Here is a 25,799-nt window from a genome sequence, read left to right as displayed (position 1 = left end):
AGGAGGTGTGTATGAAATGACAATCCTTCATGTAGTACAATACATGGATGCTTCTCTTTTACACTTAAGATTATATACCGTCAGGCATATAGCCTTCCACAAGAGTTGGTGGATGATTGCATTCATTCCACCAATGTCTTCCCAAGAAAGAATTAGATATTTATTTGTCCACCATTGATTTGTACCAGAAGTACTATGATGATGACAAGTAGTGAAATACAGCACCTGCATGGTGTGTAAAGTGCCATTGGCCCTTTGAACTCACCACAATAGTAACAAGATGTCCACATTATTGCTAAAAATCTAATCTGTACTATTCATGCCATTGTTTGTTTCTAAGTACAACACCGGTTTGCATACATCTATATTGCTAGATTTCTTTAGTTATTTCAGTCATCATAACTTTTATTATCAATTAGATGGATTTGTCACATTGCCTAGAATGCTAAGTTTCTATGCATCAGTAATATCACCTAGAATGCTAAGTTTCTCTAGAACAGTTAAAAGATAATTTTGGGTTCTTTCTAAATGCCTATTTCTCACTGGAAAGAAATATAAAAAAACTGAACATTAAACGAAAAAGGTTTTACCATGTCAGTAGCATATACTTGTGTAATGTATCTTTCAGTATTAGAACATACAAAGTGCCAACATGAAAAACTAGCTCAAGTTTTGAAAATTCTCAGGCTCAAAATTAGGCTTCAATATCATCTAACAAGCAGCATTAATCAGCACATTTGTGTTTTTAGCTTGCGGATTTTCTTGACATCAAAAAGCTTCTCAAGGTTAAATGCAATTACATGTTTATCCTAAAATACATATATTCTCAGCCATGTGGAAGATAGTGGCTGAGATTTAATTATGAAGCCAAGATAAGGGAATTTGGGATAGCACAAATTAATCTTGGCATGGAATTTCTCATTTAATTGTATGAAGTCAACTATGAAGTCAATTGTGCCCATGTTCTCTGGCATGAAGATTATTCCACCCTGAAGAACCATGAACTATACTCAAATATATAATGCATTGTTGTAAGGGCTCAATCCATTGACCGTCCCAGAAAATTGCTCAGGCCCAACATTCCCACACGAATCTCAAAGCAAGGCGGGGAAAACATTACACCTCACATGCCTTGCATGTGAGATGGAAGAAGCGGACTCTTGGAAGGAGTTTGTCTTCTTCCACAACTCCATCGTTCATAAGTCTAGGGCTCGTTGGAGCCCTAGATTCAGCCTAAAAAAAAGCCTCCCCTCTTCCCTCCAAACCTCGTTCCTAATCCCCGATCAACCACCAATGAGATCCCTCGAGTTCTCCTTGAGATTTGTTGAGCATTCCCAGTGAGTCATTGTCGATTACCTCATCGGCGCAAGGTAATCAACCCCCACCTCTCTTCTATACGTATTCTCGAGTCCCTCAGCCATCATCCACAACTTCATCGGCCCAATTGCTATCCAAGAATTATCATATTTGGATGCCCTATTTTTTTTTTCTTTTCTTCTTCTGCCAACCCAGCCTTCATCACCAATGTGGCCATGTTCAAGCTGCCGAGTATCAAGGCCACTGAGGATCGCCAATGTGGGGGTGACTGGCCCTAAAGCTCTCTTCCTTCCTCACTTGTGAGAAGAGAACCATGGGTTTCTCTCTCTTGCCTTCTTTTTCTCTCTCTTGCTCTCTCTCCTCTCTCTTTGTCACTCTTTCTCTCTCTAGATGCCTTCATGGGCCTAAGGACCCAACACCTTGTAGACTGGTTGACCCTTAGAGGGATCTTGGGCTGGCATTGTGCAACCAAAGGCTCCTAGCCAATACTGTGTAACCAGAGGTCCAGGGTCGGCATTATGCAACCCTAGGAAGGGTGTTCCAAACCAATCTTGTTATGATCATAGACCATAATCCATGGATGACTATGATTATTTTGATGATGAGATCTAGCTCTATAGGTGAGCAATTGTCTAGGTGAGAAGGTGTTGAGCAGAACACAAACATGTCACCTCCAAGTTCATATATTGAGTAGATCGGTGTTTGCTTTACTTGACTCTATCTCTAATAGAGGTAAAAATTCTTGTATATAATCAGCTCTATGCATGTATATATTTTCATAACATGCATCAATGATTTTGGTTTTGCATCGTTTGCAGTATGATTATCGATGAATTGTCGATTTGAATATACGTTTCTTTATTGTAATCATGTATCTAATATTGATGATTTTGGTTGTTTTGAATATGATGTTGGTTGTTAGATTTGGCCATAAATATAGTATTGAATTTTATTTTATTTGGCCAAATTAAATGACTGTTAGTCTAAAGAGGATTTGGACGAGCCATATTATGTCATGCCAATCAAGGTTGGATCATAACACTTTGGTTTGCTACCATGGGCCGATGCATAGGTATTATGGACTGCCTGTCACAGGTTGAATAATGGCACATTGGTTTGCCACTGTGGGTTGAAGTGCGGATATCACGATTTGCCACCATGGACCGAAGTGTGCATATTATGGTTTGCCAATCACGGGCCGAAGCATAACCTTAGATAGTCCAAATTGGAAAGAAAATTATTAATCAAAAATCTAGATAATAGCAGAAGATAAGGTATATAAAACCACTATTGAACAAAAGTTTTAGATTGACAATATATCTGATATGTTTTCTTGATGATATATATTTGATGACATACATAACTATATGGATTTATTTGGGCTATGCTAAATAACCGGTACAAGCTTTTATGATTTTTGCCTGTATTTTCATATGGTTAACCTTCATCTTGAATTTACTTTATCCATATTGGTTTGAGTGTGTGGGCATTCTTACTGGGCTATAAAGCTCACACCACCTCTCTACTTTTTTCTTCAAAGTTGCAGGATGTATAATCTCGATTAGGTTAGGCATGGAGTTCAAGTAATGGAGTCAGTTTATTTTCTGACACTAAATAAACATTTGAATAATTTATAATTGAATAAGTTTGATTATTTGATTATGGTGGATTTATTTAGTTGGATTATTTGGTTATTGTCTATTGATTTAATTATTCAGTGCTCTTGGAAACTTTGTTCATCTTAAAGCCGTGCATGATCTTTAAGGCATCACTTAAGGGTTCGTGTGGCTGTGTCACGTAGCCGACTTAGGTGATTGGTCTAGGGTGTTACAATCATAATCAATTTCATAGGGTGCTTCTCCACCTAGGAGTTATTACTTTTATTTTAGCTTTCTTTCTTTATGTTTTTCTCATCCTATTAGAGACCATGAAGTCCTCTTAATAAGGCAATGGCAAACCTTGGCTCCTAATAAACCAAACCAACAGATCGATCTGCTCAATTTGGTACACCAACGATCAAATTGGCCTTAAGTTTGTTTCGCAAGAAACATTTTTGGTATGCCTGATCGGAGCTAAAAGGCTAGAATGCCAAAGAAAATCTCTAAGGCAGCAAGCCAAGGTGAAACTTTAATTAATGAACATGAGAATACTCTCTACCAGGATGATCTTGGTTCCTGACAAACAAAGCGAAGAATGGACTTCCAACTCATAAGAGTATCCTAAGCAAGGAAGGGTTGAACTGGTATTGGTACATGCATGAGTCGCCAAGCGGTATGGTACGATACCATACCGACACTTGGTACGGCGGGGCATTGGTCAAACTGACACGCCAATTTTTTTAATTTTCTTTTTTTTATTTCTAAGGTATCTAATTCATGATTTTTTGAATGATTTTAAGCCCAAATTGATAGTTGTTGATGTTATTCGACATTTATATCACTCTGGTACACCCACGATTAAGCATGTGATGTGAATTTGAATCTAACATGATGTTATATCAAAGAAAAACAGCATTACAAGTTTCAACGTGTACCCAAAGATAGCTTTACAAGGATTAGATATTATTGAATTCTAAAATACTCAAATCAAAAAAAAAATCAAGACGTATCAAGATTTAGAATCTCATTAAGTGTCAATATTGTTCATAAGTATCTGGATCATTTATATAATCTAGAGAAACATCAATCCATCCCTTTAATCATGTAACATTGTATTCCTCTGTGCTCATCCAATAAGATATACATGCTATATTATAACTTGTCCCAAATCTCTCGATGAAGCTCTGACTTTGAGAGATGTCCTCGAACTGATAGTACAGCTGTGCAGAAGCCCATCCGATCTGTAAGATACTCCACACTATATAAGATGGTAGCCGCGAAAAAACGATGCCTCAAATGCATCATATCTATATCCGTGTGGATTATAAGCTACTTGTGGCTATAGATAAAAGGATCCAGAATATGATGAAGAACTTGATATCTCCATAGATCCAACTTTACGTGCGAGATCATCTACAGCTGCATAGTATCCCGAACGATCTTGAGAAGATCGTTGCCTGTATGCAATTGTTCCTCGCGAGCTCTACCATCTCACACACCATGATCCCTATCCTATGTGGCATATATGCAAACTATGGCTCACTAGTGAATCGAAAACTATCTTATGACTGCACCTCATAAACGATAGTCCCTCTTGACTACCAGATCCATGATCATCAAAAGAATTATCATCACCACTTTACCTGATTCCTTAATCTGAGTGAACAAGGTCAACTGACTGCTCCACCCTCTCCATCGAGGCTGCAATTGTCTTTCATTTTCCTTTGTCTCTGCATTAAGCAGTAACCTGCACTCTCATCATGCCTCACAAGGAAGCCTGTTATGGCTAATCAGCAGGAAACTTGCATGGACTTATTGCTAGTTGTCCATTGCTCAACATCCATCCTAACCTCGCTAGTTACGAAACTGGTTGATTATAAAGATGATCGTGGCTTGTCAAGCTCAAGCTCTTGCTGTTGGCCTATAAACCATCTGATCATCAGATCTTTTTTATCATTAACAAAGTCATTCACAGTCAAATCAGAATATTTTAGCTCAACTTCCTCTTGAATGCATTTGAGCCTCAACCTCAGATTGTAATGAACATATACAAGATTGTTGAGGTATTTGTGTCAAACGGTTCCTCTACTTGTTGTGGATAAGGGTGAAGATCAACCAAGTGCACTCACAACCACTCGAGGAGACCATCTGGGAGAGAATCAGATGGCAAGTCGCTTCAGATTTTTTGCCACCAATCCAAAATGGACTCATTTAGTTGCAAAAATATTAAGATTGAACAACATTAAAAATAAAATTATATCATATTAAACTTATTAGTGCTATATAATATCAAATAAGAGTTAGCGTCGTTAATATATAATTTACCTGATTTATCTTTTTCTTGCTTACAATCGCCACATCTGTTGCAAAGGTTTTGTGCCCTCCCTAAATATTTTCATCTGTAAAAAATATATTTGTTATAATGAATTACTGATTAAATATACAGCTAAGTTAACAAAATCAGTCAACCTAATTTATTTCTTCCATATACAGCTACGATTTTTGGATCGAACTCTATCTTGTATATCATGTTTCGTAAGGACGTCAAAAGCTCGTCATCCATGCCTATCCCAGAGAGCATGTACTGGGACCTCGACTTCAAATAGTAAACTATAGATAAATTTCAGAATTAGTTAAGTATATTTGTACAAATACAAGAGCAGTCAAATTTTCAAAGCATTCTTGATTTACTGCTAACCTGCTAGATGCAAACCCCTATCCATCTGATAGTCCCATCGATGCTCAATAACTTAGATGTACTTATGGCATGTTTCGAATCTACCAACTTAATCTGATTGTTTGCTCTCTCCATCATGTGATACAAGAAGTCCATCTGAGGGTACCTTTCGCTATCCACGGCCTGAAATACCTCATATAAAGACTTGATAGCCTTCACTCTGTTCTCAACCTGCTGCCAAAATGTCTGTCTCATCATTAAGTTCTAGACATTGCTTTCCTCAATGCCTACCCTAGCATATCTACTCTCTTACCATTCGAGACTAACAAACATCTGATATAGGTATACTTTCTTGTCAATAAGGCTATCAAGTGCTATACAATTTATAGTGAATCATATGACATCTGATCTCAATATCTCCCTCTATATACCACCACATCAATGATAAGACTTATGTGTGACTATAAATGAATCTAGTAATAGTCTGTGCTGACTCCACTATCTTCTGCACCCTACGAAACTTCTCATCATCCATCAATATCAAGTTGATATAATGTGCAGCACATGGTATCCAGAATATATATGGTCGCCATTGTATTAGGATCTTCCTTATGGTCTTATACTGTGGCCCATTATCAGTGATAATCTACATGATATTTTGCTCTTCGATCTGATTGATCACATCCTCTAATCTGAAGATATACGTGACATCGTGCACCTCATCTAAAATATCAATGGACTTCTAAAAAAAAATTTTTCTATTATAACATATCAAAAAGTTGATGATGCTCTACCTAATAGGATCAATCCAACCATCACACATCATCGTTAATCTATACACTGATTACTTATTCTGATATGATGCAATGCATTTTTATAGCTCTTCATTACTGTCAAGAAGCTCACCATAGGTGTTCTTCGGTCCTAAAGGATCTACATCTGCATCAATAGTCTATATAGATGTAACAGTAAAGCGACCATGTGTGTTGCCTACCGCATGCATTGAAATGCGGCTGAAATGAAACCAAGATGTAATAGGTCGCCACATCATTCTGATCTTTCTTCAATATACTATCAATCTTCTGTTACTTGGAATTCTTGCTGGAGAAGGCGTATGGATCTAAGTCATGGCTAGTGGCTCCAACTAGAATCTCTCCAGAGGACTTCTTTCTACTACAAAAAGCTCCCAACATAAAAGCAATATAGCTCATGCCTCTATTAGTAGGCTTTGTAACTGAGGAGATCCTCCTAAACTCTGACTCTCCTATAATGATCATAAATCCCAACCTTGATCCATAAACTGATGATCCAAACTGAGCCCTATGTCCGACCAACTATTTAAGCTATCACTGATCTTCCCAACTCGCATTAATGGCAACCTGGATCTGTGCCTCATGTTAAGCGGACACTTCCTTTAACTCCCTAGAATGATAGGAAGATAGCTGTGCGACTCGATGGTCCACTTCCGCCTTCTTCGAAATCCTTTCTTTTGCTGCTTTGAAATCAGCAAAGTGCTTCTTTATCAATTAACAAAATCTCATATGGACACTTTCGGCATAGCTACATTGAGATAACCACTAGTCAAATATTACTTCAATCTTATTATCGCTCCATCCTTGAACTCTTCATTGCATAGTTGTATTTCTAATATTGCCGACCCGAGAGCATTTGCTTGTGGTCACAATCAATATCACTCTGACCCCTTTTTCAATGGATCCATCTCTAAAAGTTGAACAATCACAATAGTTTAGTAATTATGTAAAAATAATAAAATTTCATTTGTGCTATTTTTTTAATTTTCTAAACTAATTTTATATCTTTTTAATATTTTTTAAATTAAAAAATATTATAAAATCTAAAAATTATGAAAAGTTAATTTGATCTTAGATCCATATAGAATTCTATCATAGATGCTACATATATTTTTCTAAAATAATGGACATGCATGAAATACTACATATTTTTCAATTTCATTCAAATTTAGGTCTAGGCTACTATGTGTATGATGGATCAAAATTTTGATAAACGAATACCAAATTTACATCTAGAGTAACTTGCAAGCTCCTAAACAATATTTTAATGTTATAATTAATTTTTGAATCTTATTTTTAATAATTTTTTATTTAAAAAATATATTTTTAATTTAAAAAAATTATATAGTTAACAAAAATTAATAATTTCAGTGTCATTGTATAGATCATCTATAAATCTACAATATAACGAAATCATACCAAAGTCAAAAATTTTGGCATGATCTTCTTTTGTTTTTTCAATTTTCATGACTTTTGAAATTGTCAAAAAAAAAGAGAGAGGAGAAAGAAAAGTGGGAGATAAGCTCGCATACCTCTATTTGATGATTTCTCCTCGTTTTACACCTTAATTATATCATAGAGAAGGCGGGAATTGTCTTCAGAAAGAAAAATGAATGGGAAGAGAAGTCGGTCCCACTCATCAATTTAAAGAACCCACTGAACCATAAAAAAAAAAAAGGATCAGGCCGAACCTACCCGATTCCGTGCTGGTTCGGCTCATACCAGTTCAATCTGGTTTGGCAAACCATAATCCTAGGAGCTATAAAAATATTGATTTGACCAAGTTTGCTAGTGGTGAAAAAAATCAACCATTGAACATATTGTGCAATTTACTACAACGTGTGGTGAATTTAGCGGTGATGATTTCAGGAAGTTAAGATTATTTCCCAATTCATTGGCTAAGGCCCATTTTAAATGGTATATAACTTTACCATAACATTTAATTTACACTTTTTTAGGTGAAAAAAATTCAATTTGTACTTGACAAGAGATGGAAGCGCAATTTCATGCACAAAGTCAACCTGATATTTAAATAGCTTTCCTAGGTAAATTATATCAACCAAGGATTCAAATCCCGAATGGACATCCTATGGGACACTAGGACAAGGTACCATCCCATATGTCGAGATAGGGCCGTCCCATCAGTATCCCAACATCCCGATCGAGATATCTTAGGATATCTCTTGTCCCAAATGTCGGGATGGAGTAGGATGGTGTTACATCCCATTCCATAAGAAAATCGGGACAGCTCCATCCTATAGGATTTAAAACCGTGATATCAACGATGGAGAGAATCTATTAAAGACTTTATTGTAAGGTTAGAAAAATACTAGCAAAGATGTCATTTAACTATGCCCAAAATGAGGCTGTACAAATTGCACAACCTGGACTTAATTATAAATTAAGAAAGAATTTTCAAGGGGTTGAATTCAGAGATTTACTGGATTGTCAACTAGTGCTTCCCGATATGAGGCATTACTTCATGAAAAAATGTAAAGAAGAAATGCATCATCTAACACTTATTATAAAGACACTGATTATGAGGTCAATGACATCAAGTTTGTTGCAGAGAAAACAATAAGCAAGAAGCCTTATGCCTGGGAAGCTTTGTCAAGAGCCCAATCTGATTTTGTTTCGGCAGCAGTGCAATACATGGGAGGCAAAAAAATTCCTCCATAAGTCGGGGTCAGGCTGACATTATACATTACATATAACCAATGCCGATCAAATATTCAACCATCTTTTAAATGGTCAATCGATCTACCTACCCAAAAACAATAGAATACCTACTGCATAAGACTTGAAGGATAGAGAGATTGTAAGTGGAATAATTCATACCATCATTCTACTAATAATTGTGTTGCTTTCCATCCAGAGATGTTTGTCGAAATTCTCTGAGGCAAAGAAGGATAAAGCAGTGCACGAGATTGATAGTGATCCTTTTCCTAAGGCACCATCAATCGATACAACCCAATGAATCTGAACAACCTCCATAACTTGATCGAAGGGAAGGTCAAGAACGAAGAACCAAAGAGAGCAAAGAACAACATGACGGATTCTGCAAGTAAGGCTTCTAGCATGAAAGAAAAGAAGATTATAATCTCTGAAATACCCAAAGTTCAGAAACATGCAGATTTGGCAGTTTTACATGACCAATGTTGCAGGGAGGTCTGGCAGAAGCCTGGTTATATAGGCTTGTCTTCTAATTCATCAACCAAGGGTTCCAAAGATGATGTAGACTCAAATCAGGTAACTCTGTTCCCTGATAACCCCATGTTTTCGTCCGGTTATGTATACAGGAAGATATTCACTAGAGAATAAGTGGCATATCAGGAAATGAATCACTCACCAACTCCAATGCTGTGGAGGCTTTCGAGGATGGCAAGACCTCAGAATACTCCACTTGGCGACGTGAACAAGGCTACTCACCATGAGCAGGCTTGGCAAAGCCAATACCTGGCAAATGAACTGCTCTGATTCATTTACCTAACTTTAAAAACTAGCGAAGCTAGGCTCGTATCATCATCATCATCCACATTCACTGGTACATGTTTTGGTGGCTCAACAACGCACCTTTTCTGTCTCTTCAGTACCACCTTCTGGGCTCTTGTAGAAGTCAATCAGTCTTGTTTCATATAAATTCATTCCAGATGATCAATCATAGAAAGTTCGTTGCTTCATGCATCCCAAGTGAAGTATATCAGTAAAAAATTTTGTATAATGCAAAAGGAAGGATGCGCAAGCTGAAATAAGTAGCTGGACAAGTTCCTTTGATATCTTGAGAGGAGATGAACGTCGAGTAAGCCTCTAATGGAAGGCCAGAGGAGTTTCCATCTTCCTCATCAATCAAAAGATGTGGAGAAGGGGTATCAGCTTTCCTTTTCCCTTTTCATTGATTTGTAGGACTCTTAAGAACTGGGTCAATCACGATGGTTGTAGGTATGTCTTTTGCCCAAGCGGCCATCGTGATTGTGCAGTTTTTGTTCCTTTTCTTTGGCCTCCATTCTTGATTTCAAATACTTCCTCCTAGGTGGGTTAGATACTGGTGGAAGTCACCTTGAAAGTTTGAAGGCAACCTGTGGCCACTTGACATGGCCAAACTTCATGGTCCAATATGAGGACCAGCCTGATATGTAGTTCTCACGATAGGATGGTCAAGGTTGAAATGTGAGAAATGGAAACGTTGTCTGAAGTTGTATGGACATGACAGTAGCCATCTCCACTTCTTGTAAATCCCTCTCCAATGGTCAAGTGGTTGGAACAATATTGTCATCCAAATTTGTTACAATGGAACCGCCTGAGTAAGTCCAAACCATCCGCAAATTGTTGGGGAAAATAAGACTCAACCCCACAATTGCATTTGGGAATAGCACACCACCCATAATGAAGATCATAAGCCATAAGCTAGCTTGAGGAAGTTCCATTTCACTCAATCTTTGAAGAGGTAGGTGTCGATTTCCACACTGTGCTATTCCCTTCTTCGATTTCATTATCGCTGCTCCAAATTCTCATTCAAATTCAGAAGCCCAGTAAGGCTGAAAGAGAAATCCAAGAATGGGACAAGATATTCAACTTGTCTTTTGAAGTCTAAATCTGAAAATAAAAATTCATGGAAGCCTGAAAGCTAAGGTCCCATGGCCACATGTAAATGATTGGCCCATAAGAATCGCAAGGTCTTCATCATCAGTTCTCAATTCTAGAAGTAGGAATATTACCACAGTTGAAGAAGATAGAGAGGACCTCCGCTACTGCGGTAAGATTTTTCAATAATCAGTAAAGATGAGCAAGTAGAAAAGGAGCCAAATCCAATTGATGGCCGGATACAAATACAACTACAATCTTAGCATATATGGTTGCTGTTGCAGATCTCCACCTTGGCTTCAGCCAATTGTATCCTCGGCACTAACCGAAGACATGCAAGACCGGACTTCATTAAGTACGAAGGCCGTATCCGGCCAACCTGACGTCAAGTATGCACCTTAAACCAGAGCAAGTCAGAAAAAGGGCACATGGACGGCAGCTCGGACCTCAATAGGCCGAGGTATCTTTAGGTCGGCCCGAGCCAACCTCCGGCTAAAATGTGCAGCCCTCTCCATTGACAAAATCCACTCTCCTCGTTGATTCCGGAACCTCCAAATAAGAAGGGTATCTCCAATTGAATCATGCCCCAAATGAAAATAACTCTCGCCAGCTTAATCTGCGCACGATATCTAAAAACCAGCCGGACTCCAGGGTGTGTACGACTCTAACTCCCCCTCTATAAATAGAGGAGTGCGGGGACCCTCAAGATAAGCTCTCAAATTCCATTCTCTCCTTCTCGTTATTCTCCATCTCCGAACTTGAACGTTGGAGAGTCCTCACCGGAAAACACTTCGGCAAGACTTCTTTGCAGGTTTTCAAGCCAGAGATCAGGAGTCACCCCCCTCATTACTCCATCACCACAGCAATCCAACCTCAGGCACAGGAGTTGGCAGCAACAATTGGCGCTAGAGGAAGGATCCCCAACTTGATTCGGGGTTTTAATCTGAGAATGAGAAAAAGTTTACCAAATTCACCATGAGGCCACGAAGAGAAGCATCGAATGCATCCCGTCGTTCGAATGAAGTGCGGACTAAAAATATCCGACAGGAGGATGCTGCACCTAAGCTGATCCAAGAAAATCCTCCTCCGCCATCAGCGCCAACGGTTTCCCATAAGCAGTACAACAGTCTCATTCAATAGGTACAGACTTTGTTTGTGGCTGTACAGGGGATGCAACAGACCACCGTGCCTCACTCTATCCCAAAGGTTCTGCAGGACGAGGCTAGACCAGCAAAGCGGACTTCACCTCCATGTCATCCAAGGTCGGGCGCCAGCCGCCTTAGCCGACCAGCTAGTCCAGCCTGAAGAAGGCACAGGCATTCACCGAACCCACTCTCAAGGAGGGACTCCACACCGGGTAACTTTTCCCCTCGTCATCGCCCTGCTCGAAAAAACGAGATGGAAAGAAAGCTCCAGGAGATGCAACGCTGAATCGACGCATTGCAGAACCAGACCTCGCGGCAGCAAGACATGGAGCTCGGCTTCAACACCGACCCTCCATTCACCCAGAAAATCATGGATGAGCCACTACCACCTTAGTTCAAGATGCCCCAACTAGAACCTTACGACCGAACCACCGATCCTGTCGATCACTTAGAGAACTTTAAAGCTCTGATGCTCCTGCATAGAGCGACCGATGCAATTCTTTGCCAAGCATTCCTTTCAACCCTAAGGAAAGCTATCCATCACTGGTATTCGAGTCTTCAGCCAAACGGTCAGCTCTTTCAATTAGCTCAGTCGGATATTCATTGCTCACTTCGTCAGCAATCGTCGACAGCATCGGAATTCGGATTTTTTTGTCAGCATTAAGCAGTGAGAAAATGAGTTTCTTCGGGTCTATATTAACCGCTTTAATATTGCAACCTTAGAGGTACAGAACCTAGACCAAGCAGTGGTTATGACTGCATTCAAAGCCAGACTCCTCCAAAATGACCTACTCTTCTTGCTTGAAAAGAAGTATCCAAAAGACTTCATCAAGATGCTTGAGCAAGCTGAGAAGTATGCCCATGCAGAAGAGGCCTGAGACCAGCATGGAGGAAGCCTCGAAGGCAGTCACAGGCGAAGAATGACCAGAGAAGGAGAAAAGATTGCCGATGAGTAGGATGTCGTGCCGAGCAAGGGACCCGTCGATCTCGTACTCCACCTCGAAGAGACCCAACTAGATCCCCTCCCAGATGATGCTGGCCTATGACTCCACCACGAAGGTTTCACAATTTTACTCTGCTTAATACCCACGAGCACAAATATTGATGGAGATAGAATATCAGGAGAAGCTTTCGAGACCTAAGAAGATGACTATGCCAGCACATGTGAGGGATACAAGTATTACAGATATCATCGGGACCACAGCCATGACACAGAGGAGTGTTGGCACCTCGAGGAGATAAAGACACTCATTCGACGAGGGTGACTGCGGCGTTATGTTAATGCCCGGCCGAACTAAGAAGAGCCCCGAGGTGAACCACCACGTCGCGAAGATCCCTAGAGGGACCGACCAATAGTGAGGGAAATCCACACCATCTCTGGGGGGAATTCGGCCATGCCTTCCCCGAACTAAGCTAAGCAGAAGAAAAAGGAGTGAAGAAAAGAAAGGTTGGAGATGAGATCGTCTTCTCCAAGGCCGTCCAGAAGGGATAAAATGTCCGCATGACAATCCTGTTGTCGTGACCTTGAATGTTTCAAATTATGATGTACACCGTGTTTTGATTGATAATGGAAGCTCTGTAGATGTCTTGTTTTATGATGTCTGTATACGAATGGGCTTGACTCCCGAGCAGCTAACCAAGATGAACTCTCCTCTAGTCGGGTTCTCCGATAACACAGTACCTATAGAGGAAGCTATTTCTCTTCCTATGATAGCAGGACGAGCTCCGAAGCAGTCTACCGTCGAAGTGAATTTCTTAATGGTAAAACTTTCATCTACTTATAATGCTATATTAGGTTGGCCTGGGTTGAATTCTCTTCGAGCTGTGGTGTCAACCTATTATCTAATGGTGAAGTTTCCAACTTCCCATGGGATCGACGAGCTCTGAGGGAACCAACAACTGATCAGGGAATGCTACATGGCAAGGAGAAACACTTGAAGAGCACCAACCTGCAAATGAACTCGATGTTCGGGATGAGCTAACAGAACAACAAGGTCAGCCAATAAAGGACCTCATTTCAATTCCGGTAGATGAGACCGATCCAACCAAGATCGTCAAGCTTGGCTCCAACTTACGTGAAGACTGCCGGCACCTTGCCTCATTCCTCTGATCCAATGCAAATGTGTTTGCCTGATCATCCTCCGACATGCCAGACAGATCCGAAGGTCATTGTTCATTGTCTGAATGTAGATCCGAAGCATCACCTAATTAGGCAGAAGAAACAATTTCGCCCCTGAGCGGCAAAAGGGCATACAAGAAGAGGTTGACAAGCTTCTAAAGGCCGATTTCGTCCGAGAAGTTTATTACCCGGAGTAGCCAGTCAATGTAGTGCTGGTCAAAAAGACGAATGGAAAGTGGCGCACATGCATCGACTACACCGACCTCAACAAGGCATGCCCCAAGGATAGCTACCCTCTACCTCGGATCGATCAATGGGTGGATGCGACCTCAGACCATCAACTCCTTTCCTTCATGGATGCCTTCTCTAACTACAACCAAACTCGCATGACCCTCGAGGATGAGGAGAAAACAGCTTTTATTATTGGCCAAGATCTTTTTTGCTATAGAGTCATGCCGTTCGAATTGAAAACTGCAGGAGCAACTTACCAAAGACTCGTCACCAAGATCTTCAAGGAGCAAATCAAGAGGAATATGAAAGTGTACGTGGACAACATGCTTTTTAAAAGTAGGATTGCAGAGCACATCACCAACCTTGAGAAGATTTTTGCAACATTGCGACGCTTTCATATGAAGCTCAACCTGAGCAAATACACTTTTGGAGTAACATCTAGCAAGTTTCTCGGCTTCATGGTGTCGCAACATGGGATTGAGGCCAAGCCCGAGAAGATTCGAGCACTTCAAGAGATGAAGCCTCCGAAGACTATTAAAGAGGTACAGCGCCTGACAGGAAAGATTGTCGCCCTCAGCCAGTTCCTCTTAAGGTCGACCGTGAAAAGTCTCATTTTTCAAGGCCCTCCAGCAAGCAAAGAACTTTCTGTGGATAGAGGAATGTCAGACCGCGTTCGACGAACTGAAGAGGTACCTTGGCTCGCCGCCCCTTCTAAGCAAGTCAGAAATCGAAAAGGTTCTATACCTATACCTCGTGGTCTCCCCCTTAGCAATTAGCCCAGTCCTCATCCAACAAGAGGCCAAGGTACAAAAGCCTGTGTAATATGTAAGCCAAGTTATCCATGATGCCAAGGTCAGATATACGAAACTGGAAAAGATGGTTTATGCTCTCATAATATCTTCCAAGAGACTCCGCCTATATTTTCAGGCACATACCATCACCGTCCTTACCGACCAGCCAATCAAATCAGTATTGTATCGACCTAAAACTTCAGGTCAGCTGGCCAAGTGGGCCGTTGAGCTACGCGAGTTTGACATAAAATACCTCCCCAGACCATCTATCAAAGCTCAAGTGTTGGCCAATTTTGTTTTAGAATGCACCATCTTAGAAGAAGGGCCGAGTGACAAACCAGAAGTTGAGGCACCTGAGGAATGCTAGGTCCTCTACGTGAATGGCTCCTCCAATATGGCAGGCTCAGGAGCCGGATTGATATTAGCCAACCCGGATGATCTAGTCGTCGAGTACGCCCTGCGCTTCGGATTCTTGACTTCAAACAACGAGGTCAAGTATGAAGCTTTACTCACTAGCCTCAAAATAGTAAAAGAAATAGAAGTTCGACACCTGAAGGTCTATAGTGACTCCCAACTCATTGTCAGCCAGATGCAGGGAGAGTACGAATCATGGGAGCCCAATATGATGAAGTACCTACAAAAAATAAAAGAGCTTGCCTCCACTTTGCCACCTTAAATGTTCAACAAATCTCGAGGTCCGAGAACATCAAAGCAGATCTCTTGTCAAAGCTTGCCACCTTTGGAATTGCCGACCTTAAAAAAAGCTCATATATGGAGACTTTGGAGCACCCCAACATTGAGGCCCCGATGATGCAAGCAAATCGCAAGCCAAGCTGGATGGATCCGATCGTCTGATTTCTACAAGATGGAGCTCTACCTACTGACCGGAAAGAAGCCAAGAAGCTAAGGCACCTCGCTTCTCGGTATGTGATATATGAGAGGAAGCTATACAAAAGATCGTTCTCGTTGCTACTACTTCGGTGCCTCCACCCCTTAGAGGTAGAATACACCCTCCGAGAGGTCCATGAAGAAATTTGCGGCAACCACCTAGGGGGCAAGATGCTTGCCCACAAAGTGCTTCGACAAGGTTACTTCTACCCAGCATGTAGGACATGGCCGACCTAGCGAGCAAGTGTGACCTGTGCCAAAGGAACTTCAACATCCAACATCGGCCATCAACCCCCTTAGCACCGATCATAATACCTTGGCCTTTTGCCTAGTGGGAAATGGATATCCTCGGATCCTTTCCTGTCGCAATTGCACAAAAGTTCTTGCTCATGACAATTGACTACTTCACGAAGTGGGTGAAAGCAAAAGCTTTAGCAACCATCACCAAGGCTAAAGTCCATGACTTTGCGTGGAAATCCATCATTTCTCGGGTCGGCCTGCCCCAAGCTATCGTTACAGATAACGGGCATCAATTCGACAATTCGAGGTTCTCAGGATTCTGTAAGGACCTTGGAATCTCCCACCACTTGACTTCGCTAGCTCATCCTCAGAGTAATGATGAAGCTGAAGTGACCAACCGGACTCTGTTGCAAGAATTGAAGGGGAGGCTAGGTCAGGCTAAAAGGCTGTGTTGAAAAGCTTTACAATATACTTTGGGCCTATCGCACAATGCAACAGGTCCCTATCGGGGAGACACCCTTCAATTTGGCCTTCAGAACTGAGGCTGTAATACCCCTAGAAATTGGCCTACCTTCACTTCGAGTTCAACGAAGAAGGAAACTTGATCGGACTGAGGGTGAATTTGGACCTGATAGAAGAAATTCAGGAGCGAGCTCAAGTTCGAATGGCAAACTATCAATGGAGGGTAGCGTGGTATTACAACTCAAGAGTCAAGGGTAAAACCTTCTGGACAGGAGACCTCGTCCTACAAAAAACTAAAGTATCTCACCCGACAGAGTAGGAAAACTTGCGCCAAACTGAGAAGGCCCATACTGCATTAATGAAGTGGTGCGACCAAGAGCGTATCAACTTTGCTGACTAGAGGGAGCCTCAATTCTCCGGACCTGAAACGCCGACAACCTACGTATTGAATTGTAATTTTCATTAAGTAGCAATAAAAATTCTTATTTTGTAAATCTCAACGTCTCTCCAAAGTTCGCCAAACTATGCTGTCGTCCACGGATGAGCTGAGCATAACCCATGATTCCGAGGATTCACCAAGCGGTGCTCCTTGTCCACAGATAAGCATAACCCGCGACTCCAATGATTCACCAAGCGGTGCTCCTCATCCATGGACAAGCTGAGCATAACTTGTGACTCCGACATCCACCAAACGGTGCACCTCGTCCACGAACGAATTGAGCGAAGCCCATACTTCTCCGACACTTGCCAACGAATGCTTTTTGTCCGCGGATGAACTGAGTGATAATTGCAACTACCAATTTCCAGTCCTCATCCTCATATAACTCAATCAGACAGAACTCAAGACAATTCGACGTCGATAGACGTTACTTCATCCTCGGAGGAAAATCTACTTAAACCAAGGATCGGCTGGCCAATCTTAAAAGTCCGATCTTCGAAACTGAATTCATCATTGAAAGTAGAGAGCAAAAATAGAAAGGATGTGATGTTAAAAATAGGCTTGCATTCAAAGTAAAGCTTCATACAATCTTCAGGTCGGCCCTACACAAAAATACCTCGATCAAGGCCGAAGAGTGCAAAATGGGCCGACCATTAGAACAACTCAGACATACCCGAACTCGAGTATAAAGAAGAAGAAAAAAGTCTTAGACATCGACGGGGGTTTCTGGCTCCGAAAGCCCAATCACCGCAAGAGGATGAGTGGCGCCGCATCTTCGACAGCCTGGCCTTTGCTGCATCCCGAACCGGCCTCGTCCTCAGCTCGTACCTCCCCCTCCATGATGAGCTCGACCAGTTCTTCCCTCCACCTCATCGTCCAACTCCAGCAATCCAAGGTCAAGATCAGGGAAACGACTTTAGACTTTCGCCTTGTAGTCTGCAAGGCCCTGTAGGTAGGACTCCGAAACAAACTCCAGCTTGATCGCTCGAAAGTTGTCCAAGAAGCGGAACGCCTCGACCGCGGCAACCTTCTCGGAGACCAACTTCTTCTCCCATTGGCCCGCCGCAATGCTCAAATCCTCCGAAAGACGGGCCCCGGCATCACTCCAAGCCTTCGTAACCTTGGCTTCCAAGGTTTTGACCTTGGCTTTCAAGGAGCGGACTTCCTCCTCAACCACTGCCTTTGCAGCCAAAGCCTCATCTACTCTCTTGGAAGCCTGAGAAACCTTGGCCTCAGCTTCGGCTTCCTGCTCCTTGGCTTCTTTAGAATCTCGTCGAACTTCCTTTAGAATGCCGACGAAATGGTCCACATAATGAACGAGCTGAAAGCAAGAAGTCGTTAAAAAAAAGAGAAAGAAGGAAGCTCAGGAAAAAAAGAACACCAACCCACAGGAGGGAACCATAAGAATCCTTGATGCAGAAGTCAGGGTCTTCTGCACCAAGGATCTCAATGTCAGCTGGTGTTATCGTGGCCCGGAGAAAGTCGCAGGCGATACAATTGTCCCCAAAGCCCGACCTCTATTCCTGGACTTCCTGCCCCCGTCGATCTGGCAACCTTGGAGATACTTCAGTGGGGAGGTTGGCGCATCACAAGGACATGTAAACCAAGATTTGAGTCGCCAAGCCTCGATGTGATGATGAGGCCAAGGACAAGGGGACCGACTCCCCTGGAGCAACCAATTTGAGGGGTTGGACGACCTAAGCCTTGGATGAGGCCTCCTTCCTCGGAGGACCTTGAGCTGGAGTCTACGAACCATTAATGATAGGCTAGGCAAGCACAGCTTTAGTTCGCTCCCATTTTGGAGCAGGGGCCATGGCTAACGACTTCTTCCTTTTTGCAGTTCGACAGAGGGCTTCGATGTTCTCGGATCTCATTTCTGAAAATATAGGAGTTAGCCAAGAGAAAACAAAGGATGGATACTTGAAAATATAACCTACTTACTCAGAGGATTGGTCGGGCTCAACCCAACTTCATGCAAAATCTCCTCAGAAAGGAGCCTAGGAAGCGAGAGAGTGGTGCAACTGAAGATGAGCTTCAATGCCTCCTCCTCAGCATCAAAAGAACCGAAGTCTTAATCGCCGACCTCTGAGGTTAGCCTCATGACATATTGAAGTCCTAAGATTGCCCGATCGAGACAAAAAAGTATCGATCCTTCCAATTATGTACTGATAAAGGAGCACCTCGAAAATAGCATCACCCCTTTCGAGGAGAGGCATACCACCATCCGACCCCTTTCGGGTTGTCCTTCAAAGTGAAGCATGCCCTGAAGAGACGGATTGTCAGTTCCACCCCAAGGAGAAGGCAATATACTATAAAGGCAATGACCAAGCGCCATGAGTTTGGCGCCATGCAACACAGGGTTATTTGGTACGAGGTAATAAACTCTACAATTATAAAATGAAGAGGTAATCTAAGTCCTACCTTAAAGGACTCTTCATAGAGCCCAATCCATCCTCAGGACAGAAGAGCTATTCGGTCCTCGGGACCGGCGACCTCCAGTCTGAATTCTGAAGGGATCTGATACATAAGGCATAGGATTTCTAAATCCTCTTGGATAAGGATGGAGACCACTCGAAAGGGGCCAAAGTTCGGTATTTCTCTTACCTCGAACTCATCTAAGGAACAACCAACGTCGAATGCAGGATCCGTGCCTTCCAGGTTATCGTCTGAAGTCCAAGTGGACAAAGACGAACTCGACGCATTCATTCCTAAGACTTAGAAGAGAATGGAAGACTGACCTAAAGAAAGGATGTGGCTGAGCAAGCTCAAGGGTCGGAGTTCGGGGTCGACTGATGGAGTTTGATTACAGTCGACGAAGAATACAGACATCGGCGATGATCACCAAAGTTAGCCAGAAATTGCCCAAACGATTCTCTCCTCTCCCTCAGAGCAGTAAAACAATAAGAATGGGGTGACCTTCAGTGAACAGCGCCTACTTATAGGAGCTCAGATAGCTCCAACCTGAAGGCAGTACACCTCCCACCATTGATGCGCGCCAAGTGGCAGCTTCCAATTGGCCACAATCAAGCTTAGGCGGATCCAGGGAATCAATGATTCCGATGGAAAGATCAACCTGCTGATAGTGCCGATCCTCGACACGTGTCAACAATTAAAGGGAGCTCCGTGCAACAGCTCAACAGAATCGACCTCTACCTCGGATTTGTACTATCTTCGATTGATCTCATGTGAGCTCGGACTTGAGAATGGGGGGCATCTGTTGTGGATCTTCACCTCAGTCTCGGCCAATTGTATCCTCGGCACCAATCGAAGACACGTAAGACCGAACTTCATCAAGTACGAAGGCCATATCCAGCCAGCCTGACGTTAAGTACGCACCTTAAGCTAGAGCAAGTCCGTAGGGGCACATGGACAGCAGCTTGGACCTTAGTACTGGCTAAGGTGACTACCTCGTCCACGATCGAGGTATCTTCAGGTTGGCCTGAGCCGACTCCGGCTAAAATGTGTAGCCCTCTCTATTGATAGAATCCACTCTCTTTAACTCCAAAACCTCTAGATAAGGAAGGATAACTCCGATTGAATCACGCCCCAAATGAAAATAACTCTCGCCAGCTTAATTTGCGCACGATATCCAAAATTCAGCCGGACTTTAAGACGTGTACAACTCTACCTCCTCTATAAATAGAGAAGCGCAGAGACCCCCAACGTAAGCTCTCGAATTTCATTCTCTCCTTCTCGTTGTTCTCTATCTCCTAACTTGAGTGTCAGAGGATTCTCGCTAGAAAACACCTCGGCGAAGCTTCTTTGCAAGTTCTCAAGCCGAAGCTCAGGCGTCACCCCCCTCATTACTCCATCATAGCAATCCGACCTCAGGCGCGAGAGTTGGCAGCAACAGTTGCAATCTTGAATGAAGCATAGAACAAAAACTTGCATAGCCACACTAAAGAAAAAAGCAGTGTTCGAACTCTATCACCACATCTTTTCTCCTTTGTGTCTGCTTCAAAAAATGGATGTATTCCCAAAATATTGGAACTTCATACTGAATATTTGGGGGATCATCTTTAAGGCTTGACAGCAGCTCTCCAATTGGAAGCAAATCGATGAGAGTGTATATATCTAGCAAAGTTGGACTCATCATGCCACAAGGAAATAAGAAAGCGTTTATCAACTTGCACCAGAGACCAGTTCCGTGGCAGTCATCTTGTTGTTGTTCTCAACAAAATATTTCAACATGTCGAACAACTCATGGATCCCAAGCGACTTCCACATATCACCTTTAGGTTTTTCCATCCTTGTTACCCAAGCTTCCTAGTCAGTGGAAAGATTTGGCCAGCTCCAAGTTTCACCCAATTTGTTCACCACAAGCTTTTCTTCTACAATAAAATTTCCTCCTTGTACAGTTGGCAGGTGTCTGGAGCATTTGAAGGGATCAATCCCTTTATGTGTGCACCAATACAATAACTTTACAAGCAAATGTCCCTGTTCAAATAAGCATCACATGGCAAAGCATATCTTGGAGCCATATTTTTGGACATTGGAAAATAGAATATAAATTTAAGGGGTTAAAAGACTTGAAAGCAAAGAGAAAAGTAGAGGAAATAGAGGGACTAGGGTTACTACTGAGGCAAACAAGGGCATCCCAATTTTTCCATAGAACAGGACATCCCGCTACCCTACCTATCCCAGTAGTGGTCTTAGCAAGATTCATTATTTTGATACTGGACTCCATATCAGTATCATCCTATTAAAATGTCAGTATACGGTACAGTACGGCAAGATTCAAGATACGAGTATTAGTAGCAAGATTCGCCGTCTCAATACTGGACCCTGTACTAGTATCATCCTATCATAATATTGGTATGGTATGGTACACCGTATCGGTATATGATGCGGTACATCCCATACTGGATAGTATGGCAAACCTTGGTTAGTAGAATGCATGATATGGTACAACATGTCTAGTACAGTATGATACCGACCAGTATGGTAAATCTTGGGTCTCAGACAAACATCCTAACAAATATTCTCTATCTCTCCCTTCTTCATTCCTTTCCTTTTTTTTTTGTTCATCTTTTTTTCTTTCTTTCTCATTCATCTTTTTTTCTCTTTCTTTTTATTCTTTCTTTACTTCCTTTCTTTCTTTTCTTTTACCTTCCTTTCTTTCCTTTCCTTTCTCTTTCTTTTTCTTATTCCTTCTTTTATTTCTTTTTCTTATCCCTTCTTTTATTTCTTTTTCCTTTTTCTTCTTCTTTCTCTTTTCTTGCTTCCTTCCTTCCTTCTATTCTTTCTTTTCGTCTCCATTCTTTTCTTTCTTCCTTTTACTTTTTCCTTTCTTTCACCCTTTCTACATCTTTCCTTCCTTTATTCTATCTTCTTTTTTCTTCTCTCCCCATATGGTTTCAGAGTCCTAATCCACAAGAAGGGGACAGGACAATCAAGATGCCCTCCATCCCACCCTTGATTGGAACAATAACGAGGGCCCTTATAGGGTATTCCTATTACATAACAGCTATCATTATGATAGATTTTAACCATTTTCAACATAATCATGAGATTAACTCATTATACACTTCCATGATCTTCAAGTATTTAATGCATTTGAAATCTCCAAAAAAGGAGGCATATTTTTGCCCTAAATTTCATATTTACTGCCATATGGCAGATAGTGTCTGAAACAAGATTTGCGATACCGGTCGGCACCATACCGTACAATACCGGACATACCATACCGTACTGACACCGAACCGATATGTATTCTCGTACCATACCAACACTCAATACACCTCATTGTCTCATGCTGTACCACTTAAGGATGTTGTAATAAAATGATGCCAGTATAGGGTCCGATACTGAGATAGCGAATCTACTCTAAAACTTTATTACAAAATCAAGATTAGGAGGGCTGGGTAACATAGATTAAATTGACGATGTTATTTCTTGCTTACTTTTATGATAGGCTGATGCTTACTACATAAGCAATAGAGCAATTCCAAGAACCAATTGTAATTTAGATAGTAACATGGACTTCAATGATTTTGAGGTAGTTACTATAGATTAGTCTATGACAATTGACAAGTTTAAAGCAAGCTTAGCTATGATTAAGGGACACCTCCAAAACTTCAACAACTACCCTTTATCTGCATCTAGTCCCCATAGAAGCATTCATAAACTTCTTGCACCCATGTTTTCTAGCATGACAACCATTCGACTATGGATAACTATTGACTATACTTAGTTATTTGATCTATTAATTTCTTTTTTTTTTCCTCTAGTTGTGAGTTATTTCTTTCCATTTAGCTTCTTTTCTTTGTATTCTCTCATCCTATAATAGATTGTAGAGTCCTCTTATTGAGGCAAAAATCAAGCCCCATCTCTTGACAAGATCAAAATCATCAACTGATTCACTCAATCTAGCATGCCTGTGACTCAATTGACCATAGTTTAGTTTCTCAAGAAGCACTACATGTAACTCAATCTTTTCTATTCTTATATTAAGCACATGAGTTACCTTTATATTTTGAATCTTATTTTCTAATGACAATATTCTCTTACATAATAGAGTAATCATTTCAAGACGTATTATTAAGAAGAAGGCCATAATCAGGTTTGTACCTATGATAATAGCAACCTTCCTTAAATCCTTTGCATTAACTGACTAGGTTTCCTTAAACTTGCATCTTCTTTTAGATCCTCGATCAAAATAAAACCCACACATGAAGGGAACCTTCGAAACCATTGGCAAGTGCTTACCATATCAAAATATAGGGGATTACAATATATTTTATCAGTTTACTGTACTGATTTTTATTTTCTCCTAAAGAACAATGCTCTTCCTAGTTTTGCTGAAGTCAGGATCAAGGAAACTGATGTACTAATATTGTGGGCATTTCTTGACTTCAGAACTAAACTTGGATTCATACATGTCTTTTAAGTTGCTCCCTTTTGCTTAGATCACATTGAAAATCATAACCAATCCATCTAGCATGTAATGTACTCTTAATCTCGAAATCAACCGTTTCTAGTTATATTTCATTTTTTCATTGTCATTTAAAGTTTTTTCCTCATTATCTCATTTACCTAACTCATATAAGAATTTGATATATGTATTATATTTTCATGGGGCACAATATCATCATGTATCTTTCAGAACAATGCCATTGTGGCTCGAAATATTTGACAGGTATTACTTTTGTCTCTTTCATAGATCACAAGGAAAAGATAATTATCAATTATCTACCATCCCAAACAAGTAAAGAAGATATATAACCTGTTTGTGAACCATGTAAAAGAAGGCGGGTAAACAAGAGCCAACACTGTACTTGCAAGTACCACATGGGGTATAATTGAATTTGCTCCCCTCAAAATCTTCAAAACATCAATATCTTTTCTCTCAACCTCCTGAAACAATCCAAGCAGCAACGAGGCAAAATAAGTTAAAACAACAGTGAACCAAAAAAGAATCATTCCATTTGTTTTATTTAGAGTACTTTTCCCAAAAACAACATAGAGCAAGCAATCAGCTCCAACTCCACTGTTTCAATTTTGTGAAACCATGGGAATAAAAATAAGAATTTTTTTTTCCTTTTTGAGCACAATGGGGCTGATAAAGATTGATCCTTGATCCTTTTCCTAATTTATTAAAAGTTACAATTAATATTATGCTCATATTTGTTTGGCTAAATAATGATTCGAACTATTTTGGGATAAATGAGGACCTGGGCCAGAACAAACGCATCTTCTCTGGTGCGATCAGGCTCGAAAGAATCGGTCGTCTTGGCCGAAATACATCTTGTCACAAGGACCCTACTACCCTTCGCTGCTTCGATCAAAGCAATCAGAGAGAGCGATCAAAGGCAAAGGACGACAACAACAAAGGAAACAAAGCCAAAGCAAGGACCTACACCACATAACGGTTGAAGAAGCTGCGTGGAACGGTACAGAGCAGCAACCTGGAAACGAAACTACTCATTTGAGAGAGAACGAAACTGAGATAGAGAGGGACAGAGAGAGAGAGAAGAGAGAGACCTGATCGCCGGTGGATGAGAAGGGCAGAAGGGCGGTGGAAGGCAGCGGAGAAAGGAAGGGCCCACTTGAAGGCGATGGCGTTGGGGTTCATCTCCGGCTATCTGTGGAGAGATCGTGCTATTATTGGCGACTTGGAGTATCTTTGACTTCCCCCAGTACTGGAAATGTGAGATATCGCGCGGGCGCTTGGAGGGAGATACTGGTGGAATTCGTGGAGAACGGGGGAGGCCCAGGCATTAGCGCTTTCCAGGATGCTACATACGGTAGGGAACAAAAAAAATATATATACATCGAAATGATACCCATGTTTTAGAGGAAATGATCAAAATAATTTTTTTTTAAAATATTATTTAAAATAATAAAATTATTTTATCATAAGACGTCTTTCTATACTGATACATTAATATTAATATCAACTACAGATAGACAATACTTTGACTTGCTTTACCATATTGCACCTCTATGGATCACCCTACCATTGGACTCCTAACATATCTCTTTTAACCTATGGCACAG

At 41.2% G+C, this 25,799-nt stretch overlaps 1 protein-coding gene across 1 annotated transcript in view; it reads right to left on the bottom strand.

Annotated features, from left to right (window-relative positions):
- LOC105035168 (probable sodium/metabolite cotransporter BASS5, chloroplastic) overlaps positions 1–25,506 on the bottom strand; it is a 39,132-nt gene extending 13,626 nt beyond the window's left edge. The window contains exons 1-4 of the mRNA XM_010910617.3: positions 25,284–25,506; positions 25,160–25,207; positions 24,974–25,074; positions 24,526–24,656 (exon numbers count right to left, since the gene is read on the bottom strand). Coding sequence (XP_010908919.1) covers positions 24,526–24,656; positions 24,974–25,074; positions 25,160–25,207; positions 25,284–25,374 — 371 coding nt within the window. The 5' untranslated portion in view covers positions 25,375–25,506. The remainder of the gene's footprint in view (positions 1–24,525; positions 24,657–24,973; positions 25,075–25,159; positions 25,208–25,283) is intronic.
- Between the last annotated feature and the right edge of the window lie 293 nt (positions 25,507–25,799).

This window comes from Elaeis guineensis, chromosome 12 (genome assembly GCF_000442705.2).
Source record: "Elaeis guineensis isolate ETL-2024a chromosome 12, EG11, whole genome shotgun sequence".
NCBI classification, from domain to species: domain Eukaryota; kingdom Viridiplantae; phylum Streptophyta; class Magnoliopsida; order Arecales; family Arecaceae; genus Elaeis; species Elaeis guineensis.
This window is presented reverse-complemented; position numbering and strand designations above follow the sequence as displayed.